Below are 27526 nucleotides of genomic sequence, written 5' to 3' on the forward strand. Positions count from 1 at the left end.
CCGAGATCAAAGGAGTTAAAGATGGCAGTGTTTCTTTGTCTGATACACAACTGTCTTTAGTCTCTCACATGGCCCATGTAGTATGCCTCTATGCTACAGACTGTCTCTCACATGACCAATAGAGTATACCTCTGAGCTACAGACCGAACGCTCGCAACTTTTCTCATTCATCAGCAATCTATACTTTGACACGACGACCCAGACGGGAAGTGACGTCACGATCGATCGGTGTCTGACCGTCATTGGCGAGGGTCTGTGACAGTCCTGTCCCCATTCTCCGGCGGTCGGGTGATGACGCATGGCTCTGTCCTTCGGACCAGGTCATGAGCGGGTCAGTGGTTGGACGGGGTCCAGCTGGCGCGGGGACAGAAGGGCCGCAGGCTGTGACGGGTTGTCGGCAGCTCATAGGTGGGCGAATCACGGAAAACTCACCAAAGCCCAGACTGGGGAGCCTCACAGGAACAGGCTTGAGCTTAGTTCTTAGTTATTAGGCTTACGCTTCAATGCCAGGGGCAGCTTCAAACCATTGCACTTAGAATCAACACGCAGTGGGGTAGCCGTTCATATGGTACTGTAACAAAACCAAGGCAGGAAATGGTCAATTTAGCGCCTCACTGACGTTTTATTGGGTCATTTCTAACGATCAGACGGAAATGTGAGCGCCATCAAACCTAATAAGCAATAATTAGAGCCCTAGCTCACGTAATTGCTGTCAAATTGTCCATTGGATTAGGCTGGTTATTCATCCCCAATTCGACACAATATGCGAAATCCGGTGGCTGCTCTTCAGTACCGTGACGGTATGCAGCTCATACCAATTATGCAATTAAAAGGATGACTAATTGGTCTGCGAAGACAGCGACTTCACAATCCCATATTTGTCGCATAAAGGTCCCACACTAGACCAAAATCAGACTTCAGACCCCTCACTCCTCACTGAAAGTGTTCTTCCTCCGACCTCGATTGAAATTTCCAAGATTCCTAGATATGTTTATAGACGCGCTTTTATTTATGGAGAGTATGTGCGCACTTGCACGTGTGCATGTTTGCTCACTGTTCTGTATTTGCAAGATATATTTATGGCACGTTCCGCGGCTTCATGCCTTAACGATCGGCATGCCAGGCATCTCGTGACCTCTTCCATGGTCTCCGCCCCTGGCCGCCTGGCCCTCGCCCTCATAGCCGCGGCATCCGCCGCCGCCTGTGTGCGTCATCAGCGCGGGTCGGGCGCCTCTCCTACGTCTCCGTTCCACGTCTGCGCTCACACGGCACGCTCCGCTCGATCCAATAACGCCACACGAGCAGTAATGACGTCATGAGATCGGGAGGCCCTACCGACACGGCTGGTGGGAGGAGAGATCCGTCCCTCCGCCCGGCAGCTGTCCAACTCCCACCGGAGGCCGGACCAGCGCCGATGAGTGTCCCTCGGCCACCGCCCTCCATCCCCTGTCTGGCACGGAACTCGGCGAGCGGAGGCGTGGGATGACAGACTGGCACCTGGCAAGATCAGACTGGGTGTGGGCGGGCGGCTCTGGTGATACTTGTCGCAGGCGCGGCTGGCAGGCACGATCGGCACGGGTGTTGCCATGACCCGAAAGATGACGTGTTGAAGATCAGCTGTCTGGTTGCCGCGATAACATCCTTGCCCTCAGACCCACTAACGTGACTGTGCATGCATAAGTATAACGTACCAGCATGGTTCAAATTTGGCTTTCCCATGCGGTGAAGTTGTCCATTCTTCTGTTACCATTCGTGCTGTGGTTGGAGTATGGCACCACCTCGTTGGTATTGACACGGTCTTATATATCAACTGGTCAACGCTCCCCTAGCTGAGTGAAGCGTCGCTCCTCCCACTAGCATCATGTGCTGCTACTTATCTCACCGATGGTTGTCTCCTTCGCAGAAGGCGGCCGAAGAGCCCGTCGTCGCGAAGGAAGAGGCGGCTCCCGTAGCGGCTGAGAAGAAGGAAGAGGCACCCGCCGTGGAGGAGAAGAAGGAAGAGGCCCCTGTTGTGGAGGAGAAGAAGGAAGAAGCACCTGCCGTAGAGGAGAAGAAGGAAGAGGCTCCTGTCGTTGAAGAGAAGAAGGAAGAGGCGCCGGTTGTTGAGGAAAAGAAGGACGAGGTCGTCGAAGAGAAGGAAGAGGCTCCTGTCGTTGAGGAGAAGAAGGAAGAGGCCCCTGTCGTTGAGGAGAAGAAGGAAGAGGCCCCGGCTGTTGAGGAAGCTCCCGCAGCTGAAGAGAAGAAGGAAGAGTCGCCGGCGGTTGAGAATGAGGCACCTGTAGCCGAGGAAAAGAAGGAAGAGACTCCTGCGCCGGAAGATAAGGAAGAAGCGCCGGCAGCCGTGGAGAAGGAAGCAGAGTCCGCGACCGAAGAGAAGAAGGATGAGGCACCAGTTGCTGAGAAGAAGGAAGAGGCTTCACCAGCGCCCGCCTCTGAGGTAAGTGATAAACGTGACAAGGGGGATCGTTCGCCATTTGCTGTCAGATTGGATGTGAAAAGGACGCTTAAGCTGCAGAGACTGATCCGCGTCTCTTGCACTTTATTCCGAATAGTCGAGCAATGCCCCGAATATTGTGCCATTGTCCAACTATTGATCATCGGAGAACGTGTTAAGGTATCGTCTTATGAACCAGTGCAGTGCAAGCCCTATGGCATTGAAAAGACGCGCTCACGGCTGTACCCTGTAGGGAGTGGTTGACCGGTCCCGAACTGACATTTGCCGTTGCGTTTCAGACTCCCGCGGAGACTAAGCCTGCCGAGACGGAGCCGGCGAAGGAGGCCGAGCCTGCCCCCAAGACAGACGAATAGCTGCCTGCTGACAACTAGGAGCTGTTGAAATTACGATCTACCGGCCAGCGGCCCAGCGCCGGCCGAGCGGCGCGACGGTGGCGCTGCGCAGCGGCTGTCCCATGGACTACTGTGTTCCGTGCCGCGGGCTCACGCGCGGCGCGGCGATTTTACCAGTTGACGTGGTGTGTCGCGAAGGCGGTGTGATTTTACGGACTCTCGCGGTGCACGAATGAAGGATGCTGCTCGTGGAGCTCGGCTCGGTCGGCACAGGGCATTCCAGAGACGTGTCACGCGCCGCGCCGGAGAGGGACAGAGTGCACAGAGAGTGAGAGCGGGGCACGCGGTCCGCGCCGGCGCTCTCTCTAGCCGAGGTACGGCTTCGGGCGGCTCCCCGTACCACCACCACCAGACTGTGTGTGCGGCGGACGGACGCGGCGCTCCCGGCCGTCCATCCGTGCGGACGGGACCGGGCCGGCGGCGGGTGAGAGGCGCGGTGAGATGCGAGTGTGTGAGAGCGATGTGAGCGGCGTAAGGTGAGGTGTGAGCGTGTAGGCGCAGAGCGCACACTCGTCAGAGCGGGACCCCAGAGCAGGGCGAGCGGCCAGCCAAAGCCTCTCCTGGTTGTGTGTGTGTATTCGTACTATTTGATAATAAAATATTATCCGAATTGTATCAAATCACTGAGTTTAGCTGAGTTGTCCGTGTTGACCTGGGACTATGATGGCTCACTTTAACTGCTTGAATTTCCAATAACCAGTTTCCATTTTTTTTCTTTTTGGGCGTTACCACGAAACGGTATAATTAATTCGACCTATTCTTCATGCATGACATTGTTATGCCACATGATCGCTTTTAAAATCTACGAGTCATTTTAGAATTGATTGATGCGAATTTTAAGACTCAATAACTGATACTTCCTAGTTCCTATCCACACATCGCATAAGAACATTAAATTGTGTGGTAAATCGTCTCGGTTCAACCTGGTCTCGGGACAGGGAGAAGGGTTCAGCGCCGAGTTTGACAAACCACTTCAGCTTGTCATACAAGTTCCATTGATAAGGGCCGAATCGACAGCGAAGTTTACTTTCTACAGCATTTTAGGCGCAATTTCAAAAAGTTAAAGACCAAATTCAAAACGTTCACGTGCATTTTGAATGTAAACTTTTTGAATTTGGTCTTTAAATTTTTGAAATTGCGCCTAAAAAGGTGTAGACAGCTGCAGCGTTCCAAGCACATTTCTTCGGAACTTGTAGATCAGCGCTGCGCAGCTGACGAGCGAGAATCCGAACACCGATCGTCTGTTCCGTTTACGTGGCTACCGCAGAGAGTATGGGAGTAAGCATGACAAGGGCGGCAGCTGTGTAGAAACTATAGGGACTGAGTGGCGGGAAAATGTGGGTAAAGGAGGATGGAATGTAACTAAGTGAAGATATCGCTGTAGAAATTTTACAGCATGAGCCAAATCTCAGACATTTCGGCTGTTGAAGTAACGACTGTTTCGGCTGTTTCAGCTCAGTATCAAAAGACGAAGCAAGCCGTCCAACAAACCAGCCAAACAAACAGCTCATGATGAGTATGTTCCATGTATTGATAAAAATATCCCCAAAGTTGAGACACCCACATATTATGACTAGATCGCGTCAAAAGCGAGGGATCAACCCATAGACAACTCCCGAGCCAATCGGGACTGGTAGGGGACAGACGCGCGACATCCCCCAAAGCTCCAATCGTTACCAAAACGGGACAAAAACGCAGGGTCTGATTCGCTGCCTTTGCGAGGAGATGCTTGTCATCGAGTTACAAAAACTTTCGACCTAAATGCCGTGAGGTGATCACGACAATACGATTCAGCAATGGCCCCAATGTTGTGCACAGCGGTGAAATTGTGCGCACGGTCGCAGTACCACCTATATAGGACAGTACCGTGTGACCTGACGGGGTCACCGGGTTACGGCGACGGACACAGGTCCCTGACCTAGGTCACCGCAGCCCGTGACCCACACAGAGCCTGAGAACATTCCAAACACAGCTGCCCCACCCGATTGTGCAGTGCTCGCATTTAGCTCTCAAATAACCCAAGGGATACATTGATGAGAAGGAACTGTGAAAACGTAATACGAATCGGGTCCACCCCATACCCAGCGAATACCCCCTGAAGGTATGATAAATTATGACAAGCAAACAAGCATCAGCTGGTGACACAATCACCAAACGCTGGTGCTAGCAATCACCACACGATGGTGCCGATTAAAGCATCTCACAGGCGGAACCTATCCACCAGAGGGCAACACCACCGCCCAGCCCCGGCCCAAATCAAACATAGGTTCGTATAAGTGACAAAGGAACTCTGCTACTCAGGAAATGTGTGCTGAAGCAGGGAGCTGCGACGGTAAGTCGCAAGGGACATATGGTGATGGAGAATAAATATCGACAGCGCTGCTCGGGTCAGCTGAGCGCCGCCCGCGGCGACAGCCATCGACACACTAATACGGGCGACCCACTATCCTACCAGCTAGGAATGTGATGATCGAACGTTGGGGTAGGTCACACTGGCATGAGGCATCGGACGCTGTATGAAGCGCCATGCTGATAGCGTGCAAACCAGGCGACAAGTTTGAAATTCAGTCACTCGAGACTAGTTCTCAAAAGCCCGCTGCCTTGAATAATTGCCATACAGGGTCCAGTAATGCCTCCTCAAAATGCCACAAGATATCCATTATCCACACGCCCTATCCACGATTCCACACATGTCCACGCCGTATGCCCGATGAAATCAGGATTGTCAGGAGCAGGACTCTCTCTCCCCTCCCGAAACGCAAACATCACATACAGGGGAACACGGGGTGCGCGGAGCTGACCAGAAGACACACGGAAATCACACTGTGTGACCATATTCAGAGGCCCGGCCATCACACAAATATCACACACCTGCTGCGGCGCCAAAACCGTCTGTCCTGTCCCCTGACGAGCCGCGCCCAGCTGTCTATCCTGCCTTCTGACGGCCGTTCTACCGTTCGTATGAGGGGCCGCGTCGCAGTTGTGTACGGGACCGGACCATGGACGCAGACGGCCGCGTCTTGTGCGTGTGACCATAACGGCTGAGATCGTATTACCCTTGGCGGGTCCGGCTGGCCGGCCGCTCGGATCGGAGCCTTTCACCGCCTAGGTTGGCTGATAGCTGACAGATGACCAATGACCACCGTCCGTGACCAATCGTCACTCCATGAGGCTGACCGATCACTGCTGACCGATCACCGCTGACCACCCATTGGTCACTCCATGACCAGCCGCACGTCGGGCACTGACCGCTGAGGCGAGCCCACTGCGAACACATACAGGGTGACTGTCAGGTCACAGGTTACAGTCACATGTAATCGTCGCGAGTCCCCATCTGAGCTCACAGGGTAGTGCATACATAAACGGCGTGGAATTGTATCAATTACATTCACCGGTAATGGCACAATATCCTATGCTAAAAAAAAAACTGACAATAAGTTAAATAACAACTAGACTAGGTAGAGTTTCATTTGCTCACAGTAGCACCGTATATCCAAATCATGAAGTAACTAGTGTAAGGCGTTACCAATGGCCTTATCGGCTAGAGCACCCATTCAACCACAAGCCACAAGTGAAAAACGTGTTATCAGCAGTCACAGCCGGTCCCACCGCCCACCCATCGCTCGTACCTGGCACCCCGTTCCCGACGCGGACTCCGCCGTCACCGGCCAGCCCGCTGACCAGCGCCGCGTGGCTGTCATCCGAGTCGCTGGCGTCATCGGAGAGGAGCCGCTCCTGCCAGCGCTGGCGGCCCAGCAGGCCGTCCGAGTCGAGATCGACGTGACGCTGCGGAAAACTGACGCCGTCCCCCAGACTGGCCGAGGGGAGGGTTAGTGGGGTCATATAGGGGTCACGCAGAGGTGCATAGGGTCAGGGTGTCACATAGCATCACGTAGAGGTCACATGAACGCATCGGGTCAGCGAAGACACACGGAAACCATACAGGGTCAAAGATGTGATATTGCTTCGCACAGGGAGTCGCAACGGCTCAGCGGGTTACAGCAAAGTCGTTTGGTCAATCTTTTTTTAATAAGTCGAAAGGCCTAAGACTCAAGACGCTGGCGGCATTCGACAGCCGACGGCCCCCGGCCCGACCACGGCCAACGGCCTATGAAACCGGTTCGAAGTGGTTTACTCCGGTTACTGGGGCGATAATTATCACCATCAGGAGGCCAATTATGTTGGCACAGCTGTAATGTATCCATTATCGCTCCCTGATACGACACATCACCGTCACCCGGCGCTGACGTAAAAAGCCAATCAAACACCACACCCCACCAATATATGTACTCATGTAGATACTGGGTGACGTTTTAAATTGATCTATCAGTGCCACTGGTACGTGCGTCATTTCTGTCAACCGTAACTGCCATCTAATTATCACCACTCTCCGTCAAGACGTCACAGCCGTACCCACTACCCCTACCCATCCCCTCTGCGGAAGGTAAGGCCGGGACCTCCGCTCCCATTAGGTTTATTACAGCCCCTCCCCACGGCCCACCCCCACCAGCCCATCAGCAGCTGACGAGTAAGTAGAGTGAGTATTACTGCCCTCTCAGCGGGCTCTCACCTGGAGAAGACAGGCAGGAACCACTTGAGCTTGGAGTCGCCGAACACCTCGCAGAAGTTGTTGTACCGGCCCATGTGGAAGCCGCGCTTGTCAGGACCCGACTCGAAGATCGGCGGCCGGAATGTTTCTGCCAAAACGGGGACACGTCCATGAACGGTCAGTCCGAGCTGTTTTCTTGGCATCAGTAACTGGAAATTAAATCGGCTTAACAATCAAACACTGAAGTCTTGGGATCTCAATCACATGAGGTCATATAATGTATTTGAAATTAATTTGCTCTGCTGTACGTACTGTACCTATTTCGTCTCCGTTTTGTATTTTGTGTGTTTTATTTATATATTTGCACACTGATGAAGTGATATCGAAACCGGTTTGTGCAATATATATGTGTTCACATTATCGCTTTTCACAAACACTGAAGTACACGCAAGAGATCCACGAGAGTCTACGATTGCTAAATGTGGAGAGGCTCCGTAGCACCAGGTAGCAGTGGTAGCTGAGTAGCACCCCTTACTGTGTGGACTGATTTCGTAGCACCAGATAACGATAGTAGCTGAGTACTCAGTAGCACTCCTTACCTAGTGTGGACTGATTCCGTAGCACCAGGTAGCAGTGGTAGCTGAGTAGCGAGATCAGACTGACGCCGAACATGGACGCCACGAAGAAGAGGAAGAGAATGTGGAACCGCGCCACGCCCTGTAGACCATCCTGTGGACGCACAAACAGATAGTGTCAGGGCTAGTCCGGTCTCCGGCTACTCGGACCGATTATTACCAGGTAGGTACTCAGCATTGGCTAGGCATGGATCCTCAAATCGAAACAACTTTCTCATACGAAAATCCCAGGTCAACGAAGAAACTAATGTGCAGAAAGAGGTATAGTCCGCTAAAAATTATATGTCTTGCAAAGATAAATAAATAAAACAGCGTAACAGCCTTGTTGATCTTGCAATCATACGCAAATTACGTATTTCCAGGATGCAAAGGACGTACTTCCACCCCAACGCCACCACCCGTTTCGCTCACCTTCCAGAACACGATGAAGTATTTGAGCGTGCTGAGCGTCACATACACACAGTAGGTGAACGCGTACCCCAGAAACAGCACGAAAAACTTGTAGTTGGTGAAGCCGATACAGTTGTTTACCTGAAACGCACGTCAAATTTAGTCACCGCCAGGCTGATAGCTGGACAGACAACCAATGAGGTCTTAAGGAGCAAAAAACAGCGCTCAGTATCATTTTCGGAACACTCTTTCTCATGAAAATGTTCGTGCCACTTCCTAAAGCGTGGACTGTATCGACCAACGGAGCCCAGTGCTTTCTGATTTCTCACGTCATTCAAATGACGATGGTGTGCGGCTGGCGTAGAGACGTAGGTAAATTACTGGTACTTGAGTACTAACACACTACGACTCGGACTCACCCATGGACAGTGATGATCCATTTTGAGGACACACTCGCCGCAGACGGAGCAGTGGTGACATCTATCGGGCTTGATTTGCCGACACCGCTCACAGTACCGCAGCGCTGCCGGCAGAGCACGACGGAATGAGATTAGGGCATAGGTATATATGGCTTCAAACTTGCTTGAAAATTCCATTTAACGTCCCATATTTAAAAGCTATGTCGACCCCGAAATACAGCGACGTAGTTACGGCGACGACGCATTATAAAATTGATGTAGCCAGTCTCGACTTTTGTAACTGTTATGATTTAACACAAGGCAAAGCCTAGCTACGCTACAAACATCGGGATCCAGGCGTCAAAGGCGGGCGGGCAGCCGTCAGCACTAGTGTCACTACACTACAGCGGCCCCCTCCTCTCTCTGTTTCCCTTTATTTATCCCCTCCTCGTCCACTCACTGCCTGACATGGTCCTGTTGTAGGTGGGCAAACAGCCGTCAGCCGCGTGGCGGTCCAGAATCTGGATCTGCAGACGATTGTCCTCCGTCGACTCGAAACGCTCCAGGTCGGCGGAACTCAGCTTAAACTGAAAAACAGGAGAACAGCTCAACTCAGGCTCGGAGATCACATTCAATTGGAACACGGAGACTGTGTACCGAACTCAAGAGAGGGGTAGGTATATGACATACCTATGTGTTATAGTTCTCTACATATTCCATAAACACATGCATAAATAAAGAATGCATATAAGTTCAGACCCAACAAAAGTATTCTCAGTCACCTCGGCTCTTTGGTCTATGGTTGACCTTTTCGGTCTATGGTTAAGAACACAAATCCCCGTGGAATGAGCCTGGAATTTCATTAAAAACTGATGTGATCTCGGGGGACCGAGCAGTAGCACGCACTGCTGTCTACTCAAAACGGTCCACACGCTTCCAGTCCTTGACCCAGAGTCAGACGACTGAGTGTCTCCAGTGACGCAGATGACACATGTGTATACCGTATCGCCATTGTCCCTGTGATGACACTGAACAGAAGAGCACCGCGACTGGCGCAGAGGTCGACCGACCCTGGACCGCCGGCCGCCTGAGAGGCCCCGTTTATCGGGACCGTATGGCGAGCTATCAGAGCCGCACGGTGTACTTATCAGCGCTACGACTCCGTCAGTCATTCAGAGTACAGCGCCGGCCAGACATGACCTTTAAACTCGTCTTGATCGGGGCTTCCAGCCTCCAGGTCCCTCAGGGTATAACGTAGCCTGTTTTATTTGATTGCAAGCTGAGCTAGTTGCAACGAACTTGAACAGTGACCGAGATTATGACGAAACACGCTAACAAAGTCAACTTTTTCGGTAAAACCCACAGGAAACGAATAACAATCCTAGCAACCAGCTCGTTCAAGGCATGCGTGCCCCCCCCCCCCCCACATACACACATCCTTTACGGAACAAAGAACACGCCTTATCATAGGCGTACCATAATGACGACACACCGTCGGACAAATACCACGCCAAACACTACAGCCTCGCGTAATCCCTGCCGGCGATAGTGGGCCGGCGGGGCGGACTAGGTCGCCAGTTCCGCGTATTGACCAAATGTCAGCACACTATCGGCCCCGGACAGAAGTCCCGTCACACACCAGCGAAGCCCCACAGCCGACACGGCCGCAGGCCGCAGGAGTCAGTGGTGTCCGAAAACGTAAAACACTTGTGCAGCAGGTTTTGGCAGGGCAGCCTGAGCCAACAGAGGGTTTAGCAGCGCCTGACAGCCGTAGAGCAGACCAAATGCGCTTGATAACCTACTGACACAGGGAGCATGATGCCTAAAACTCCTCAGACAGCCGGCCCAAACAGCCGACACAGGGGCCGGAGATCATAGAAATCTCATAAAAGATCTACAAGCCAGCGGGGACCGACAGCTGGCCGACTGAAAGGACCGCAGTGCGGCGCGGTCGTCCGAAAAACAGACCAACCACCGAGGTCAAACATCGGACATGGAGCCCGGCGGGCGATGGGAGCACCATGCGTCCGCTGGTCCCCGAAACCCGTACCCGGTTATGGTATGTACGGCAGTCGGCAGTGTCTGGACAACTTCCTGAGACTGACATCGTACCCCTCCCGAGGTCACAAATAACAACATAATTAGGTACACCAACATGCCTTTATATTGAGATCAAGTAATCCTAAATAATCATTACCGACCAAAGAAATACGCCCTCCTGGTAAAAGGCCTTCCTTAGGTTGCGCGGGCACGTAATTTGATCTGAAAACAATATGATCTAGACGAATTAGTTGAACTGCAGCCAACTGATCCTTAGCTTAGCTGGAAATAACAGCGAGCGGATCTATTTCTCCCGTATAACCTTACCGCTGCTGATTCCGCCAGCGCACCAGAGCACTGGGAACGTTCTACATGGCCCGATGCACAGCAGACGGATGGTGGCATTGTCCTCTCTAAACCGGGAGAGACCGTCTCTCGCCAATTACCAGCGTGTTTACTGCCACACAAACTGGATACGCTAAAACGTGTCCCCTCGGCAGCGCATACACTAAAAGCGAGTTTGACTGTAACGTTCTATCGATAAATCTCACGAGAAGTGTCTGCTGACATCAGTTTGGCATCGGTACCAGGAAACTGGGAAAACTGCAGCAGTGCAGTTAATTTTCCCTAACAGCCCAATGTTTCGGTCCGATTCCCCGCGATGATCCGCAAAATTTCCTGCCCGGAGTCTTCCCAGACAGATTATGGCATCGGAAGGGAAAATCGCTACGTAGGGAGCCTTATGTGGTCGGGACTCGGGAACCGAACCAATAGAAACTGACCGTCGGCGTGGAAAAGATCAAAATTTAAATCGACAAAATAAAAGAACCAAAGGGCGCACGTAGGACTTTAAAAAGGAATGCCTTTCTGGATCCTCTATAGTTCACCTGTGAGTGGCAATGGTCTTTTGCTGTGGTACCTAATAACCTAAGGAAAATTTCAACTGGTACCTAGTTTGTAGGTTGTCTGCTAGACCCATTAGTTCAGACAAAGTCAAAACAACAGACACCTGAGCTGAATTTAGAAATGAAATGAAAGCGCTATTTCTCAAGAAAAAGAGAAGCTGGGAATATCCTGAGCACAGCAACAGAATGACTGTACTACCACAAACACTGAGATAACTCACCTGTTTTGGAACTTTCCCTATGGGAGTCATCACTGTCTGGTAGTATGACCAGAGGAACAGCAGCAGGGAGATGTGATAGAACACGAGGTACACCAGCTTCTCTGCATAGCTCTCCACAGTCACTGAAATCAGAAACAAACAATCAACATCATAACTGCAGATTTGAATGGGGTAGAAGGAAATGAAGTCAAATAAACTTCCTAGAATCAAACTTTGTCCACAAAGGTAGACAATATTTACCAAGGTTGTTGTCTTTCATCCAGAAGTAATAAATTTCATGAAAGCTCTATGTTATTAAAGTATTAGAGGACAACAAGTACCTAATCAAAGCTGACTTGCAGGCCAGGTAAGTGACTTCTGTTACTGATCTCATAAATATGTATTTACCACAGTTCAGGACTTACCCATGCAGAGTTCCACAACATAGGCATAGTAGGACCAGCCCACAACAGCCAGAATGAATACCACTGGTATCCATTTGGTGATAGAGATACAAAGGCTAAAAGGCTTCTTCACCACTGTTACTATGCTAGCCATCCTTGGAGCTACTTTAACTGCATCCTGAAAAAAAAATGAGCAGCACTGGTTATACATACCAAGACAGATCATGATAAGACAAGGCAAACAAAACTAATTGCAAGCAGACTGACCATACCATTGCAATTATATTGTGCCTGTTATCACACAAGAAAAGATACAACTGAAAGGACAGCATCCTACAATGACAGAAAATAGAAGCATGTCAAATAATTAAGGTTGTAAGACACAATCTCTTGGGTTGGCCTTCAGCCATGGATGTGCTGATTCTTTTTTTTTGAATGCTGATACCTGCATCATTGCCTTGCTTTCATGATTGTACAGAACCAGAGCCAGAGAAAAGCAATGTGAGCTGGTCACCACAACCTCACAAAACCTGAAGCTGCAGGTAAGTTGCAATTGGGAATCCAGTAGCTCCCCATCCCATCCCCCACCCAAGCCTTGTGTGCTGCAACAACATGAACACCCACTGCCTTGGAGAGCAATGATAAAGGAGACCAGAGGCAGGACGCCGGTGAAAACAGGGCGGCGGAGGGCATATTAGTCACGTGACATTTGGAAGTTTCTCCCCCTCCGTGGGCCTTCTACATGCTTAACATCACGTGTGAATTTCACAAACCTTGATCAAATCGCCCCAGGCGCCCTGTTTTCACCGTCCTCCCAGAGGCAGACCTCGTAGTGTTCAGGGAAACAGAAACATTGAGGAAATAATGTATAAGCTAACTGACTTACCAATGGAGCAAATGAGTTGAAGGACAGTTAGCTTGTAAATCCACTTATGTTGATGTGGATAGCCAATCAGAAACTAATCAGGACTGGAACTGATTAAGATTCAGACTTCCAACACACTGTGTCAGTAATAGTCCAAGCCAGGGCCTAGACGGCTAAAACTGAAACAACTCAAAGCATCACCAGTCACCACCTATAAATATCAATATAGGTACTCTGAGCCTTTACCCCTTCCTCAAAGGCAAAAATATAAGTGATTTCCCACGTCTAAAACACTAAATATGATCTCTTATTACACAATATCAAGGAAACAACACCACCCGAACGCCGGCGGACAACCTCTTCTGACCTCATCTTGCCACAGAAGTTATTTTGAGGGCAGCCATATCATATCGGAGAGAGGAAGATCCTTGACGTCTAAAAATATTTATGTTTGTTGGGTAATTTACTTCTCAAAATAACTGATTTCTATGCCATATTGGTTTTGAATAATTTGAATTTGACTTAAATAAATATGTTGATTATCAGTTTCGTGTAAACTGTAGGCAATTTTCAAATAAATCTTCCAAGATCCTTTTGCAAAAAGGATCAAAAAGGAAAAAGGAAAAAGTGGTGCGAGAAGAGCTTCGTGAATTACAGGAGCAGCAAAAGCGCCGCACTTCTCTTATTATTAGGGGCCTGGGTGCTGCCTCAGCATCCGAGGCTGTCACCAAGTTTGAGGCTGTCTCAGAACATCTGGTTAACCAGCGTGTCACACTTACTGACGTTGTCAAAATTCCCTCAGAAAGCGACCTCTATCGTGGAAAGGTCCAGGATGACGAGGTTCGAAAGATGATCCTGAATAACTGTAGGCAGCTGAAACATTCCAACCTCTTTGGGACTGTGTTCATCCGACGTGACCTGACCTTCAACCAGAGAGCTGAGCTGCGAGCGAGGCGGTCTGCAGCGGGCGTGGCAGCTGGAGCTAATGGTGCTGGGTCTTCTCAGCCTGCATCTGATGCCCCCTCCATGCCTGCTGCTGGCAACCAACAGGAACCGAGCCCTGGAGCGGTCCCACCTACGGCTACCCCCTCTCCGCAGGTATCTGAGAGGACAGATGGCTCTGTTGTCTCAGCACCTGGCAACAACCAGCCCCGCCCTGTGGCAAACGAGTAGCCTCGGCTCCCTGCCAGGGCTCCAGTGGATCTACTTTTATTTTGAAGATTGGCCAGGCTAATGTTAACTCCCTTACCAGGAAGGTGCCATTCGTTCAGGAATTCCTTGTCGATCATGGACTTCACCTTCTTGCTATTACAGAGTCTCATCTGCTGCATTCTATGCCTGACAGTTTTATTACCATTCCAGGTTACCACATTGTCCGGAACGATACACCAGGAAGATTCCCCAAACATGGCGTGTGCCTCTACATCCACAGCTCAGTGAAGTTTGATGAAGTAAATAAGCCATATCAGAATGTGCTAGCGGTCCGCCTTCCTGATTTTAACCTGCATGTTGCAGTGGTATATCGGCCACCATCCTCCTCCTTGGAGGACACAGCACACATATATGACTTTCTGCTGGCCTTCTGTGGTGACAGGGAAGTCCTTCTTCTGGGGGACTTCAACTTACCTACGCTGTCCTGGGAGAGTTCTTGTCCGATATCTCACGCTTCCTCTTTTGACAGGCAAGGCTACGAAGTATTCATGTCTCTGGGGCTTACCCAGTGGGTTATCGTGCCCACTTTCCCACGTTCGGGCAATATACTGGATCTTGTCCTGTCCACAGACGCAGACAGAGTTGGATCTGTTCAGGTACTCCCTCCCTTACCCGGGTGCGACCACTGCCCGATACTATGCACTTATGTGTTTGACCTTGAGACGTCTCCTTCGCAGATCGCCCCTGCTAAGTACCGGAAGTGGCAGAAAGGCAAATACAACATCCTATCGCGTGCCTTATACGAGGTTGACTGGGATGCTGAGTTTACAGCGCTTGACATCGGTGGCGCGTATACCCGTTTCGTGAATGTCCTGATGCCCCTTGTTGAGGAATGTGTTCCCCTTGCCCCACAACAGATCTCAAACAGGCTGCCATGGAAAACTAACCCTCCTCACAGGTTAAGGAACAGTAAAAAGGAAGCTTGGGCAAAGTATAAGTCTGTCCGCCACCGCCTTGGCAAAAGCTCTGTCGCAGCAGAGGTAGCCTTGAGAGACTTTTTCAAGGCAAACAAGCAGCTAAGATCATTTGCTACTGAGTCTCAAGTCAACTACGAGCTTGAACTACTTAATGATCTTAAGACACAGCCCAAACGTTTTCATGCTTACCTTCGCAGGAAGAAAGTTGGTTGTCCCGGAGTCGGCCCGCTACAGCTACCTGACGGGAGTCTCTCAGACGACCCAGAGTTGATGGCTGAAGCTTTCGTCACTGCATTTGCCAGTGTTTTCACACCCGCCCTGCACAGCCCTTCCCTTCGTCGCGGCCCAACTGATCACCAGTCTGTATCCAGCCAGATGCCTCCACTCTACGTCAGTGCCCAGGACGTGCTCTCCTCCCTGCAGTGCCTGGATGCTTTCTCTGCGGCGGGAGCGGACGATATCCACCCCTGCCTACTAAAAAGGTGTGCCTCAGCTTTAACTTACCCATTATTACTCCTCTTCCGCCAGTCGCTGAGGGAAGGCCGCTTGCCTGTCCAGTGGAAATCGTCGGTAGTTGTGCCAATTTTCAAAAAAGGCTCAAGGTACCAAGCCCTTAATTATCGCCCTATTAGCCTGACCTCAGTAACATGCAAGTGTCTAGAGCGAATAATCGCCCGCCACCTGACAGACTACCTCGAGAGCAACAATATCTTGTCTGACCACCAATTCGGGTTTCGTGCAGGTCGCTCAACCATGGACCAACTACTGCTGGTTTACGATGACGTTTCCAGACACCTTGACAGGGGCGACACCGTTGACGTCATCATGTTTGACTTCTCCAAGGCCTTCGACGTAGTATCTCACCCTATTCTGCTCACCAAGTTACATTTGCTAGGGATCAATACCCCCCTCATCCGCTGGATCGAGGACTTTCTTGTTGGTCGCCGCATGTCAGTCCAGGTAAAGGGAAAGACAAGCAGCCAGCGCAACGTCTCGAGTGGCGTACCCCAGGGTTCTGTCCTCGGACCAATTCTTTTTCTTATTTTCGTCAACCATGTCGCAAGTAACCTCCTCTGTCAGTATAAAATATTTGCAGATGACCTGAAGATCTACATGACAATACGCCACGACAGTCCAGCTAACTACTGTCGTGATTCACAGGCTTGTCAGAAGGACATAACGATGCTACAACGCACGGCAGAGTCCTGGTGTCTCTACTTAAATCTGAAAAAATGTGTGGTCATCCGCTTTCAAAGAAGGTCCCATGTCCTACCTCCCCCGTCCTATCACTTAGACCAAACATCGATTCAGGTCGTGAAATCCCACACTGATCTCGGGGTTCTTATTGATTCTGACCTAAAGTTTCACCAGCATGTGGCTTTGACAGTGCAAAAGGCTGCTGGCCTTACCCAAAACTTGTTAAGGTCAACTGTCTGCAGATCCCCTGATTTCATGCTCACTTTATTCAACACTCATGTAAGACCCATCATGGAATACTGCTCATGTGTATGGCACACTGCGTATATAGGGGACGTGCGCCTCCTCGAATCTGTTCAACGCCGTTGGACTAAAAAGATCTTAGGCATGGGAGAGCTTGATTATAAATCCCGGCTTAGGGCTCTGAACCAGTACTCGGTCCAGGGCAGACTTCTACGTGCCGATCTGATTCAATATTGGAAGATTTTCCACGCAAAGTGTTGTATAGATGCCACTACCATGTTCGAACTTGATCCCTCGTCTAGTACCAGAGGCCACATGTTCAAAATCCGCCACACTCGAGCACAAACTGATGTCAGGACCAGGTCCTTCAGCAAGCGTTGTATCACCGCTTGGAACGCACTCCCTGACCAGGTCGTAGGTGAATCCGACCTGAGCAGGTTCAAGGCCATGTTGGCTGACTCGATGGGTGATGCCTTGTTCTCTTATCATATGTGATGGCTATTGCGTTGACCTGTTTCCCCTAATTTGTGTTTGCATTATTGTATACGATCTTTTATTGTATGTATCATGAAACTATAGCAAAATTCGTGTTTGTCACTATGCAGGCTCTTGTTCCCGGCTTGGCAGCACCCCCTTGTGGTGTCTCCGCCGGGCGAGCCCTACGTTCGCGGGTTCCTTCCTCACGTATCCTATGCACATCCTCTATGCTGTACTCTGGAAGGCAGGGAACCCCCAACAGGTGAGCAGGTGAGTTGCATGCTTTGCTGGTAGGCGAAGGAATTCCGGAATGAAATGGTAAGATATGGAAGGAATTATGTGGTGCTAAACTGGCGCAACAGTTTCATTTCTTTTTTAGTATATTTCATTGTGATTTTGTTGGTAATTACATTAGGACGCGTGTATATCACACCACGGTGAGATTTACATAATGCATCGCACTGTAGTGTAAACCTCACCCGGGTGTGATTTACACAATACACTACTCCTGTGTATATCACACCACGCGGAGTGTGATTTACACAGTGGGCCGGCAATGCGTAAATCACACCGGGGTGTGATATACACAATGTGCTCCTAGTGTGTAAATCACACCCGGGTGTCAGACCACGCAGCACCTGGGTGTGATTTACACAGTAGGCCCGGCAAATGCGTAAATCACACCGTGGTGTGATATACACAATGTGCTCCTAGTGTGTAAATCACACCTGGGTGTCAAACCACGCAGCACCTGGGTGTGATTTACACAGTAGGCCTAGCCAATGTGTAAATCTCACCAGGGTGTGATATACACTGTGTGCTCGGTAGTGGGTAAATCACACCTGGGTGTCAAACCACGCAGCACCTGCCGGTGAGATTTACACAGTAGGCACGGTAACAAGACACTTAACCAAACCTTAGACCTGACCTGACCTAACCTAACCTAACCTAACCTAACCTAACCTAACCTAACCTAACCTAACCTGACCTACTGATTTTTGCCTACCCGTGGATGAGGAAGAAGGTACTCGCATGAAGAGATTGCAAGCAATGGTAAGTCAAATATTTTTAGGTTAAGTGGTTGTGCATCAGGCTTCAGGCCTTCGGCCTGAAGCCAGATACACAACCACTTAACCTAAAAATATTTTACTTACCATTGCCTGTAATCTCTCCTAAGGCATTGCCTTCGGCACTGCACCGCTTCGCCACGAGCATTCAGACGTCGCTTTCCATATTGTATTGGTGCTTTTAAACTTGTCGGTCGGCAGCAAACCCACCGCTACCAAGGAAAAGCGAAAATGCGGGAAAAAGCGCCCGCACCGACGGGACTCGAACCCGCAACATTCGTATCATGGTGCAAGCACCTTCACCACTAGGCCAGGCGGTCAGCTGATTTCGAGAGAGAGGACGCCCGGAATCCCGCCGGAATATTCGTAGTGCTTAGTCTGATCTGACCAATGGGCGAGCAGAGTCACTGCTCTGACCAATGGACGTTCAGCGTTGCTATGACGTCACATCGTGGTGAGATATACACACAGCTGCCCTCTCTGTGTATTCCTCACCCGGGTGTGATTTACACTACGTAGTAGATTTTGTGTATATCACACCGGGGTGGGTGTGATTTACACAAATGGCCGGTATTGTGTAAATCTCACCGTGGTGTGATATACACGGTCCCATTACATTATGTAGTTCAGTGGATAATTATTCTATAGAGCCTTGGGTAATTATCACAGGGATTTTTTTCCCTCAAATTGATAATGCGTTGCAAGTTGGCATGCGTCAAATGCTAGATTGAATAAGTTTTAGCCTTGGCCTAGGTTTGTACTTTGTAGTACCTACAAACTTTGTCATTGTACAATATTGTTACAAATAGGATCATTTTTCCTAAACATTTTGATTTATTTACTTGATTTTATTTATAATCACCGTGGGTTTTGCTATTTATAGTCAGATTTTTAAGCCTGTCTGAATCACACGTGAAATTTGACAATGACCAGCGCAAAATATACCTACGTCTCTGTCTCTTGAGTTAAATTAAGGGATAGTGAAAATAATGCAATAAGTTTTTTACACCAGGCACTATATTCCTTATAGGTATCTTGCTATATTCTCCATGAAGCTGGGCACAGCGTGAGACACCAGCAGTTATATGCCAGGCACAAAGTTCTGGAGATCAAGATGCTGAGGGCTGATCTTTGCTCACATCCTCTTGCAGTGGCGGATCCAGGGGAGGGCAAAATGGGCATTTGCCCTCCCCAAAGCTAAATCATGTGGGCAAGACTGTCCTTTTGCCCCTCCCAAAGCATATAGAGATGATAAAATTGAATACGGCGTCGAGGACTATCTGGACGAAAAAGCAGGACTTTCGGTGAGGGCCATTCCGAAGGAAGGAGCTGGACGCTCGCTGCTGATGATTTATGCCAGAATGCTGTTAATAGATTGAACTCCCTGAACTGATTGCATGTAGATAGTGTGGCGTTGTAAAGTCGTTTGGTCATCTCGGTGCTCAAGGGCAGCGGAAATCCGGATAGAGGGTGCAGGGGTTTCAGCTCCAGACCCATGGAAAACATTGGAGTGCAAACATAGCCTTTTGCACCCTCCAAAAGCCGTATAAGAGGCCTGCCACACCCCCAAATACATTTTATCCTAAAAACCAGTGATCGGGAAACGAACGATCATGTGGAATCACCGATCATCAGACGTCCAGTTGTTGGTCAGGAGCGCCCTATGCTGGTCTGTGGGGCCCTCGCCCGCTAGGAGTGTCCCGAACCGCGTTTGGTGCCCCATGACGGCATCTGAGGACCCCACGGAGACTCCAGGGGTTACGCTGCCTCTGAAGGCCCCCACGGCGGTCTCTGAGGGCCCTCGTGACACGGTCCTAGACCCATTTAAGGTCTGAGTGCCCATCGGGCTTTAGACGGCCCACGACGGCCTCTGAGGGCCCCAACACAACCAGGCTGCAGGGGCTATGCTGGCATCTGAGGAACCTGTGACGGTCTCTTGATGGCCCTAACGATGGACTCTGATGTCCTTACCACAGCCTCTGAGGGCCTTGCAAAGATACCTGAGGGCCCAGGGCCTATGAAGACCGTCATGATGGCCAAGGATCTTCATGATGACCTCTGCTGGTCCTCTTGAAGGCTTCTAAGGGTCCTCACAACGATTTCCACAGCGATTCCACCCGAGACGGTCCCTGAGGGCCCTCACGACGACCTCTTTCATCTATGGGCCCTCACGACGACCTCTAGGACCCAATGCAAGCTTCAAATGCCCACGCTGGCGTCTGAGGGCCTCACGACGGGCTCTGATCTGGCCTCAACGCAGGCAGACTGCAGGGGTCATGCTGACCTCTGAGAGTCCTGTAACGAAGGCTCCAAGGGCCCACGCTGGTCTATGAAGAACCCTACGACGGCCTCTGGAGGGCCTTAACGCAGGCAGGGGACATGCTGGCCTCGGGGCCCCGCGAAGATTTCAGATTCAGAGGCCCTTCACAACGACCTTTGAGGGCCTTACAAAGGTATCTGAGGGCTTACGCAGGCTCGTGGGATTCCACACTGATTGTCAGGTCCCATGTAGGCTTGTTGAGACACTGTATCCGCTCCTGGTGCCCCTTCGCCGGCCTCTGAGAGTCTCAACACCGGAACTTCTTGGCCCTACACCGGGTTTTATGACCATTACATCGATCTTGGTACCCACGACCCATCAAATATGTGTCCAAGCGGCTTCTAAGAATCCCCATGCATGTTCCACGGACATGAAGCCGAATTTTGGGCTCACACGCGAGCTCTTGGGACCCCATGCTGCACGCTCCAGGGACCTACCTGCCTCCAAGAGCCTCACACATACTTTTGGGGCCCTAACGTTTGCCCCTGAAGGCCCCACTCAGACTTCTACCCTTTCCTCCACACCGGTTCTTTAGGCTAAACATCAGCTCCTTTGGCCTCTATCCCGGTTTTTGAGGGCCTCCATACAGGCTTTTTGGGTCCGATGCCGGTCTTTGAGAGCTTTCCAGACTCTCGAGCCTACGCTTTCTGAAACCCTTCAGCACCTTCTGAGGAACCGACCCTGGTCGGGGACTCATTCAATCTGAGAAGTCGTGAAGGCTTCTGGAGGAGCCTCCATTGAGTCATTAAGTTTCCAGAGGGTTTTTAACGGTCTTGTAAGAGTGGACCCGTAGGGCTCTCAAAGGTCCACTGCGGATCCAGAAAAGTAGTTTGAGGCTTGCGGGTGGTGGTTAGCATAAGAAAAATCACCCAGTAAAAAAAAACTTGTTGCATTTCACTTATTTAGGTATGCTGTGATTTTGTTAGGTTCACTGAAATATACAAACATTTTGGATAACTTCCTGTATGGATTGTTTCCTTAACTTTTGGTTTTCATAAATCGATGATTGACAGCTTGAAAAAGTAAAGGGGCCCAAAACCTTCAGTGGGGCCCCTTGAGAAAATTTTGCATCCCCATCCAAAATTTATCTTACATTCCTCCCAGTGCGGGGGCGGATAGGGGTCGTCGGATAGGTCGGAAACTTTTGCCCTCCCCAAACGGATCGGCTGGATCTGCCCCTGTCCTCTTGACTGCCTATTTGAGCTGTGTGGGGTTGCTGGGAGGTTTTGTCTGGTTAAGCTCCTGCTGCACAATTTTTTTCTAATAGATTTAGTCCAAACATTTTGCTAGGAATGATTCACAAGGACAGAGCCACCGCTAAACGAAGCTGGTTGTGGTGACCCTGCCCCCTACCCTCTGATCGCGCTATTCCAGTTCTATGACAGAATTTAGAGTACAAAGTTAAACGTGTGCACATAGCTGCACATGGCCGGTCTCCTCGGCCCTCACTGACTTCGCCTGGCTACGGCCTGCCACCAACTGCAACCATACCTGTCAGGAGGCCCATAAATGTCAAGCGCCCGTCACGCTTCGAACCCGGTCTTTTATAACCGGGAACACGTGCTCTCACCACATGGAGTCCAACGCTCTACCAACTGAGCTACGGGACCAGCCCATAGCAATTCGATCAAATTCCCCATAGCAACAAATTCCCCATAGCAACAAATTCCCCATAGCAATTTGATTGCATTTAGCTTGGGTTTGTTCCCTAGCCTTGTATCATTCGCCCAGATAGTAGGAAGATGCTGCTGGCGCCTGGCACCATCTCTAAGATCAGGGAGACCAATGAGAAGAAGCATTGTCTTCCTGGAAAATGTTATCCGACCTGTGTGGCAGTTGGCACCATGCACCGCTGAAGAACGGAACCCATGGTGGTCATCCTGTTGATGGCAGGTAGACAGGCTTTCTTCAGGATATTCTGTATAGTAGTCAGCATCGATCACCATTTCCAACGGAATCGCATGCAGCTAGCCCAGGCCCTGATAGGAAATCCTGCGCTATGGCATCAAATGAAACCAGAATTTCACGATACAGTTTTCGGAACCTTAATCATGTTTTCAACCCATGCTCGCTTTATCTGGTGGTTTGTTGGTAAAACAGGTGGAATAGAGACTTGTCTCTAATGATGGCCCGTTTCTACTCAGTTCCACTCTTCCACCATCCTGTTCTTGCCTTTCTTGCAAAATTTAAGGCTCTGGAATCACTGATTTTCCGCCAATTTTGGCCTTACATGAGCCTTGTGGGCCTTCAGTAGAAGTTTGTCCCACCAGTATCGCCGGACAATCGTCCCGGACTCCAGATGATCCATTTGAGTTGGAATTTTACCCAGCTTTTTTGCAGAGTGCTCGGAATTTCCAGGTGCTTTCTCTCCAGGTTGAAATGCAGAAGGGCCACCGAGGTTGGGGTCTTCCTATGACGCCCCCCCCCGTCTCCTTAAACTTCTTCCACCAGCGCTTGATAGTGAGGACTGGCATCCTTAACCCTCGCCCGTATAGGGGGGGGGGGGTCGAACGGACCCCCCCCCCATGGTTTTTCGCGAATATCTCGCGTAAAAAGCGGCCGATCGCGACGAAACTTTCAGTACCTACCCTCGCGTTAATCAATTTTACACCTACTCTGAAAATTTCATGACCCTGACCCCAATGACCTTTAACCTGTGACCTACTTTTCGTGACCATGTTTGGCCGGAATCGCGATTCGGCGTATGTCGGCTCGCATTAGCCGCGCGTTTGCAGTCTTTTCGTGGTTTCAAGCGTTCAAACATGTGATATGATGTTGCCCCCATGCGTTAGGGTGGGTGTCAAGGTCACCTGAAGGTCAGGTCAGGTCATTGACCTTTGATGACCTCGGTTCACTTTTTCGAGTTTTACATGTTTCTAGGCCAGTTTTTGCAGCTGAATTCGAATTTAGCAACCATTTGAACATTTGCGAAGTAGTTTTGGTGCCTTCGTAACATGTTACGAAGCTGTCAGAGGCGGCAGACACCTACTAGGAATACCCGGCAGGACCCCTACTGGTTGACCTGACCTGACCTGACCCGACCTGGACTAAATGCATGAAGACATCATCTGTGATCAAAACTAACATGATATTCGTGATCAGCACCCCGAAAAACCCCGTAGCAGCCACACTTTACGACGTTCTAACAGGTCCCGATTTTCCCGACTTTTGGGTCATTGACCTGACCTGCAAGGTCAACCAATGACCTAAGACCAAAAAATTAGGTATCATCGGCTTCCTCTCGTCACGGGCAACACGCTCGTTTTTTCCCCGAAGCTCTAGCTCGATCAGGGGCGAAACGGCAAGGGGGGGGGGTCCAACGGACCCCCCCCCCCCTTATACGCTCGCGGCTGGAAAAACACCAATACGGGCGAGGGTTAAGTGTCAGGCAACGTCATTCTGTGAGTTGCCACGATAAGGCATGCCAATAGCGCGACTACGCACCTCTTAACTGAAAAATTGGATCCTCATGTCTGGGCCGTAGTTCATGCTTCGATCACTAGGTAAGTGATGACCCAGGCTAGTTACCCTCTGGGTCAAAATAGCTGCTCAGCTAATCTTGGTACGCCTCAGGGAAGGATGCAGGAACGCAAGGACGTTCTCAGCAACGCGATGTTTGGAACCATATTGGAAATATTCCAAGTTATATCGGATAGACGGAAGGTATCAATACTTTTGACGTATCCTATACACTGTTATTGTTATTCCACTGTTATTCCTATGTACTGTTATTGTTCTGATGGATTTCTGTCTTGCCTACAGTTCACCACCAGCGTGCAGTCTGCACTGAGCAACTCATCCAGTGATGGAGGCTGACGGCACCCTGCCAGCAACACCCTGGAGAAGGGTCATGGCGATGGCAGTCTCATCAGTTTGTCAGCAGGCGGGATTTACCAGTATCGAGCCGGCAGCACTCTCCTCACTCACAGAAAGCTTCATCAGTGGTGAGTGAACCGAGTTAAACATCATCGGACTTGGAACCAGTCAAGTTTTTGGCCCGCAAGAAAGTTCTTGACTAGTCAGGAGAGAACCGTTTAACTATTATACATGCATATCGCACTAGCCATTTGTTAAACATTGAACACACTTTACACTGGTTTATCGGGAACAGACGTTATCAGGTATTTGGTCTATCGGGTTGCACAACAAGCTAGTAAGCATATCGACCCCCCCCCCCCCCCCCAGCATTGCTTTTGGTCTGCGAATTTTACCGCTGCCTGCCGGTGTGTTTCAGTGCTGAAGGAGCTGGGCCGGAGCAGCAAGGCGTACAGCGACCTGGCCTGCCGCAGCGACCTCGTCGTCGGCGACGTGGTTATGGCGCTGGTCGACAACGGCTTCAACGTCGCCTCGATCACGGTATGATGCTGTCTGCTGCTGATGGTGCAGCTGATAGTAGTTGGCTTGTGTACGGTAACGGATGCTAGACAATTAGTACCGTGCTTCGTGGAACTCGACGCTCGTACTTATCGTAAAATGGTGAGGTGTCTCGTGCTAGCAACAGTGTTTCGCACATATTCTGCGGGCGCAACGGGCGCAAAATGACCTTAGTAGTCGGCGCGCCCGAAAGCCCCAATAAAAACGTAAAAAATATATCAATTTAGGCTAATTTGTACTTAATGTCTCACGTACATATACTTCCGTCGGCAGTCAGACTCGACATTTGAGCCGTGCACCATAAACTCCTGACCGCGCACTTCCGTCTCTCCCAGGAGTTCGCCAAGCGTCGTCATCGTCCGACGCTGCCTACGCCGCTGCCGTCGGCGCCGACCAAGCAGCCGCCGACGCTGCAGGTCGGGGAGAAGCAGAACCACCCGGCCCACATCCCCGACCACCTGCCCGCCTTCCCCGATAGCCACGCCTACGTGCAGACGCCCACCCACAAGCAGCCCATCACCAACTATGAGGCCGTTCGAGAGCGGGCCGCCAGCCAGAAGCGGGATATGGAGCGGGCGCTCACCCGGTTCATCGCCAAAACGGGCCCCGTCGATAAACTGTTTGACTCAGACGAGCAGGCCCAGTTCCCGCGTGAGTGATCCGGTGGGCTGTTGAAGGGTTGAGGGCTGGGTGGGCAGTTTTTTAATGCAGTTGCTGCAATCCAAGGTGATGCGGTGATTTAGACTTTGTTATATGATGTGTTTGAAGTTAGTTGCTATCTCTCTTTAGTCCGTTTTTTTTTCCAACGGATCTCGGATTTAGATAAATCGTTGCTCGCTAGTCTTTGCTTACTCGTGTTTGTGCTTTATCCTTGTTTAGCAGACAACTCAAGCTATTCTCGAACAATAGATGATTTTCATGATTCGTGCTCGTACTGATCCCGTGCTCTTACCGGGCGTGATCGGCCCAGCTGATCACGTCCGTGTGGCCCTCGCTGACGCGTCTCCCGCCGGTGGCGCCCCCTGTTCCGCCGTTCGCAGTGATCGCCTGTCGGTCGATCGTCAACCCCTACCTCCAAGCGCTGGACCCTCGCGACCAGATCTTCGAGGAGGAGGAGGCCTACGTGCCGCGCAAGAGAAAGAGCTCGCCGCAGGACGGGGCAGAGCAGGAGAGCAGCGCGCGCGAGCCGCCGCCACAGCAGCCGGAGGGTATCGACAATCCCTTCCTGAGGCCGCCAAAAATGCCGCGCAAGCGCAAACTCTGAGCGCCGATTGGGCTGGACTGTGAGAGTCGAGCTGTTAGCGGTGTTTTGCGTTGGGGATGACTGTGTCGTGAATCGGGACGAGGGCTACTATGATGTGTACTGGACACACGAATTGTAAGTTCGTTTTGATCTCGCTCGGTAATATTTCCCTTCGGTGGAGTTTAACTGCAGTTTTACAAGCGTTTGGGTCCTGATACCGATCTGGGTGACCGGAAAACACTGCACACTAGCTGAATAGGTGTAAAATTCCAGTAAAACACCCGTGTTTCTGGGTTAGATGATTGTTTTACGTCATTGACGTGCATGCAGACGGAATGCGGGACGTGTTGGATGCTGTATCTCATGCTCGCCGTTGATTATCTGATGGATGAAGCAGATGGATCGTGAAGATATTGCATTGTACGTCCTGTATTGCTCATCTTCGTACGGATGTTTCATTAGAAATTCATTCGTGTATAATACATAATGCACATTTTCTTGTATTACATTTTTAGTTATTGGGTAAGCCAGTGAGAAATAATTATGCTTTGAAGTAATTATGAACATGTCGCACATTGTGCACCAAATATGTTATTGTCAATTGCCACACAATGCGCGAAAGTTTGGTCGTAGTGCTCTCGTTTGCTTGGCTCCAGCCTTTCAGTCTGTATTAAGATGCCTTGCGGAGTCGAAATGACTAGGAATTAGGGAGGGACATTGGTCTGGACTGCCATTATCGTCGGGGCTGAGCCCGTCTCTATGGACGGGCTACCCAGCCCCGTGAAAGGTCATCCCACCGCACGATGGGCCTGCTCCTGAGGAGCGACTCACTTTGGATGAAGATGACTGTCGAACTCGGATCAGGGATTTATTTAGACTTGAGTATCTGTGCGTCCTGAGGAAGGAACAGAGGCATCATAGGAGCGATGATGAGTTCCTCGAACAGCAATCGAACCAACCACCCAGCAGTTAGACCGACATCTGTCAGGTCAGATGATAGGGCGACCTACTGTCAGGTTCGGACAGGTGCATCCCATCCCACTCGAGTGGAGACTGGAGTGGACTGGAGACCGGAGGTGAGAGTTCAGGCATCGCGTCAAAACTACTGGTCGCTGGAACATGATTGCAATCCCTACGTACTTTTGCGATGCGTACTTTTCCCGCGGATCAACATGGTTGCAATCGAGGTCATATAAGTTGTTGCAATCCCCACCTGGAGATTTATGACCAAAGCGACCAAAGC

At 50.5% G+C, this 27526-nt stretch overlaps 3 protein-coding genes across 20 annotated transcripts in view; 2 read left to right on the forward strand and 1 right to left on the reverse strand.

Moving 5' to 3' along the window:
- LOC122389777 (enolase-phosphatase E1-like) overlaps positions 1–3467 on the forward strand; it is a 49396-nt gene extending 45929 nt beyond the window's left edge. For 8 of the 9 annotated variants that reach the window (XM_043382150.1, XM_043382147.1, XM_043382155.1 and 5 more), the window contains 2 exons: positions 1904–2437; positions 2734–3467. In XM_043382150.1, coding sequence (XP_043238085.1) covers positions 1904–2437; positions 2734–2808 — 609 coding nt within the window. In that variant the 3' untranslated portion in view covers positions 2809–3467. The remainder of the gene's footprint in view (positions 1–1903; positions 2438–2733) is intronic. The other variant, XM_043382151.1, reaches the window with a different exon arrangement.
- An 890-nt stretch (positions 3468–4357) lies between these two features.
- LOC122389779 (palmitoyltransferase ZDHHC20-B-like) lies at positions 4358–13619 on the reverse strand. 2 transcript variants are annotated; one of them, XM_043382159.1, is made up of 10 exons: positions 13255–13619; positions 12390–12546; positions 11986–12107; positions 9280–9406; positions 8841–8944; positions 8443–8562; positions 7996–8125; positions 7418–7544; positions 6477–6661; positions 4358–6112 (listed from the first exon to the last, which is right to left on the reverse strand). In XM_043382159.1, the coding sequence occupies exons 2-10, from the start codon at positions 12520–12522 to the stop codon at positions 6063–6065; spliced, it is 1098 nt and encodes a 365-aa protein (XP_043238094.1). In that variant the 5' UTR covers positions 12523–12546; positions 13255–13619; the 3' UTR covers positions 4358–6062. The 2 variants fall into 2 exon arrangements, with proteins under 2 accessions (XP_043238094.1, XP_043238093.1); XM_043382158.1 differs by having other exon boundaries at positions 13548–13593.
- Positions 13620–13894: 275 nt separating this feature from the next.
- On the forward strand, positions 13895–26786 carry LOC122389780 (transcription initiation factor TFIID subunit 8-like). Of its 9 annotated transcripts, none has more exons than XM_043382163.1 (5): positions 13895–14073; positions 24429–24610; positions 24901–25022; positions 25376–25691; positions 26081–26786. In XM_043382163.1, the coding sequence occupies exons 2-5, from the start codon at positions 24472–24474 to the stop codon at positions 26302–26304; spliced, it is 801 nt and encodes a 266-aa protein (XP_043238098.1). In that variant the 5' UTR covers positions 13895–14073; positions 24429–24471; the 3' UTR covers positions 26305–26786. The 9 variants fall into 9 exon arrangements, with proteins under 9 accessions (XP_043238098.1, XP_043238095.1, XP_043238096.1 ...); XM_043382160.1 differs by having other exon boundaries at positions 13907–17549; XM_043382161.1 differs by having other exon boundaries at positions 13912–13989.
- The last annotated feature ends 740 nt before the right edge of the window (positions 26787–27526 follow it).

This window comes from Amphibalanus amphitrite, unplaced genomic scaffold (genome assembly GCF_019059575.1).
Source record: "Amphibalanus amphitrite isolate SeventyFive unplaced genomic scaffold, NRLGWU_Aamphi_draft 000371F_arrow, whole genome shotgun sequence".
NCBI classification, from domain to species: domain Eukaryota; kingdom Metazoa; phylum Arthropoda; class Thecostraca; order Balanomorpha; family Balanidae; genus Amphibalanus; species Amphibalanus amphitrite.

Excerpts from the sequence above, each read along its gene's own strand:
- LOC122389779 (XM_043382159.1), bottom strand. The coding sequence starts at position 12,522 with ATGGCTAGCATAGTAACAGTGGTGAAGAAGCCTTTTAGCCTTTGTATC. Across the intron at positions 8,945-9,279 it reads CAACAGGACCATGTCAGGCA|CGCTGCGGTACTGTGAGCGG; the intron begins GTGAGTGGACGA and ends CTCTGCCGGCAG. Across the intron at positions 6,113-6,476 it reads CGTCGGGAACGGGGTGCCAG|TGGGCTCGCCTCAGCGGTCA; the intron begins GTACGAGCGATG and ends ATGTGTTCGCAG.
- LOC122389780 (XM_043382163.1), top strand. The coding sequence starts at position 24,472 with ATGGAGGCTGACGGCACCCTGCCAGCAACACCCTGGAGAAGGGTCATG. Across the intron at positions 24,611-24,900 it reads CACAGAAAGCTTCATCAGTG|TGCTGAAGGAGCTGGGCCGG; the intron begins GTGAGTGAACCG and ends GGTGTGTTTCAG. Across the intron at positions 25,023-25,375 it reads TCAACGTCGCCTCGATCACG|GAGTTCGCCAAGCGTCGTCA; the intron begins GTATGATGCTGT and ends CGTCTCTCCCAG.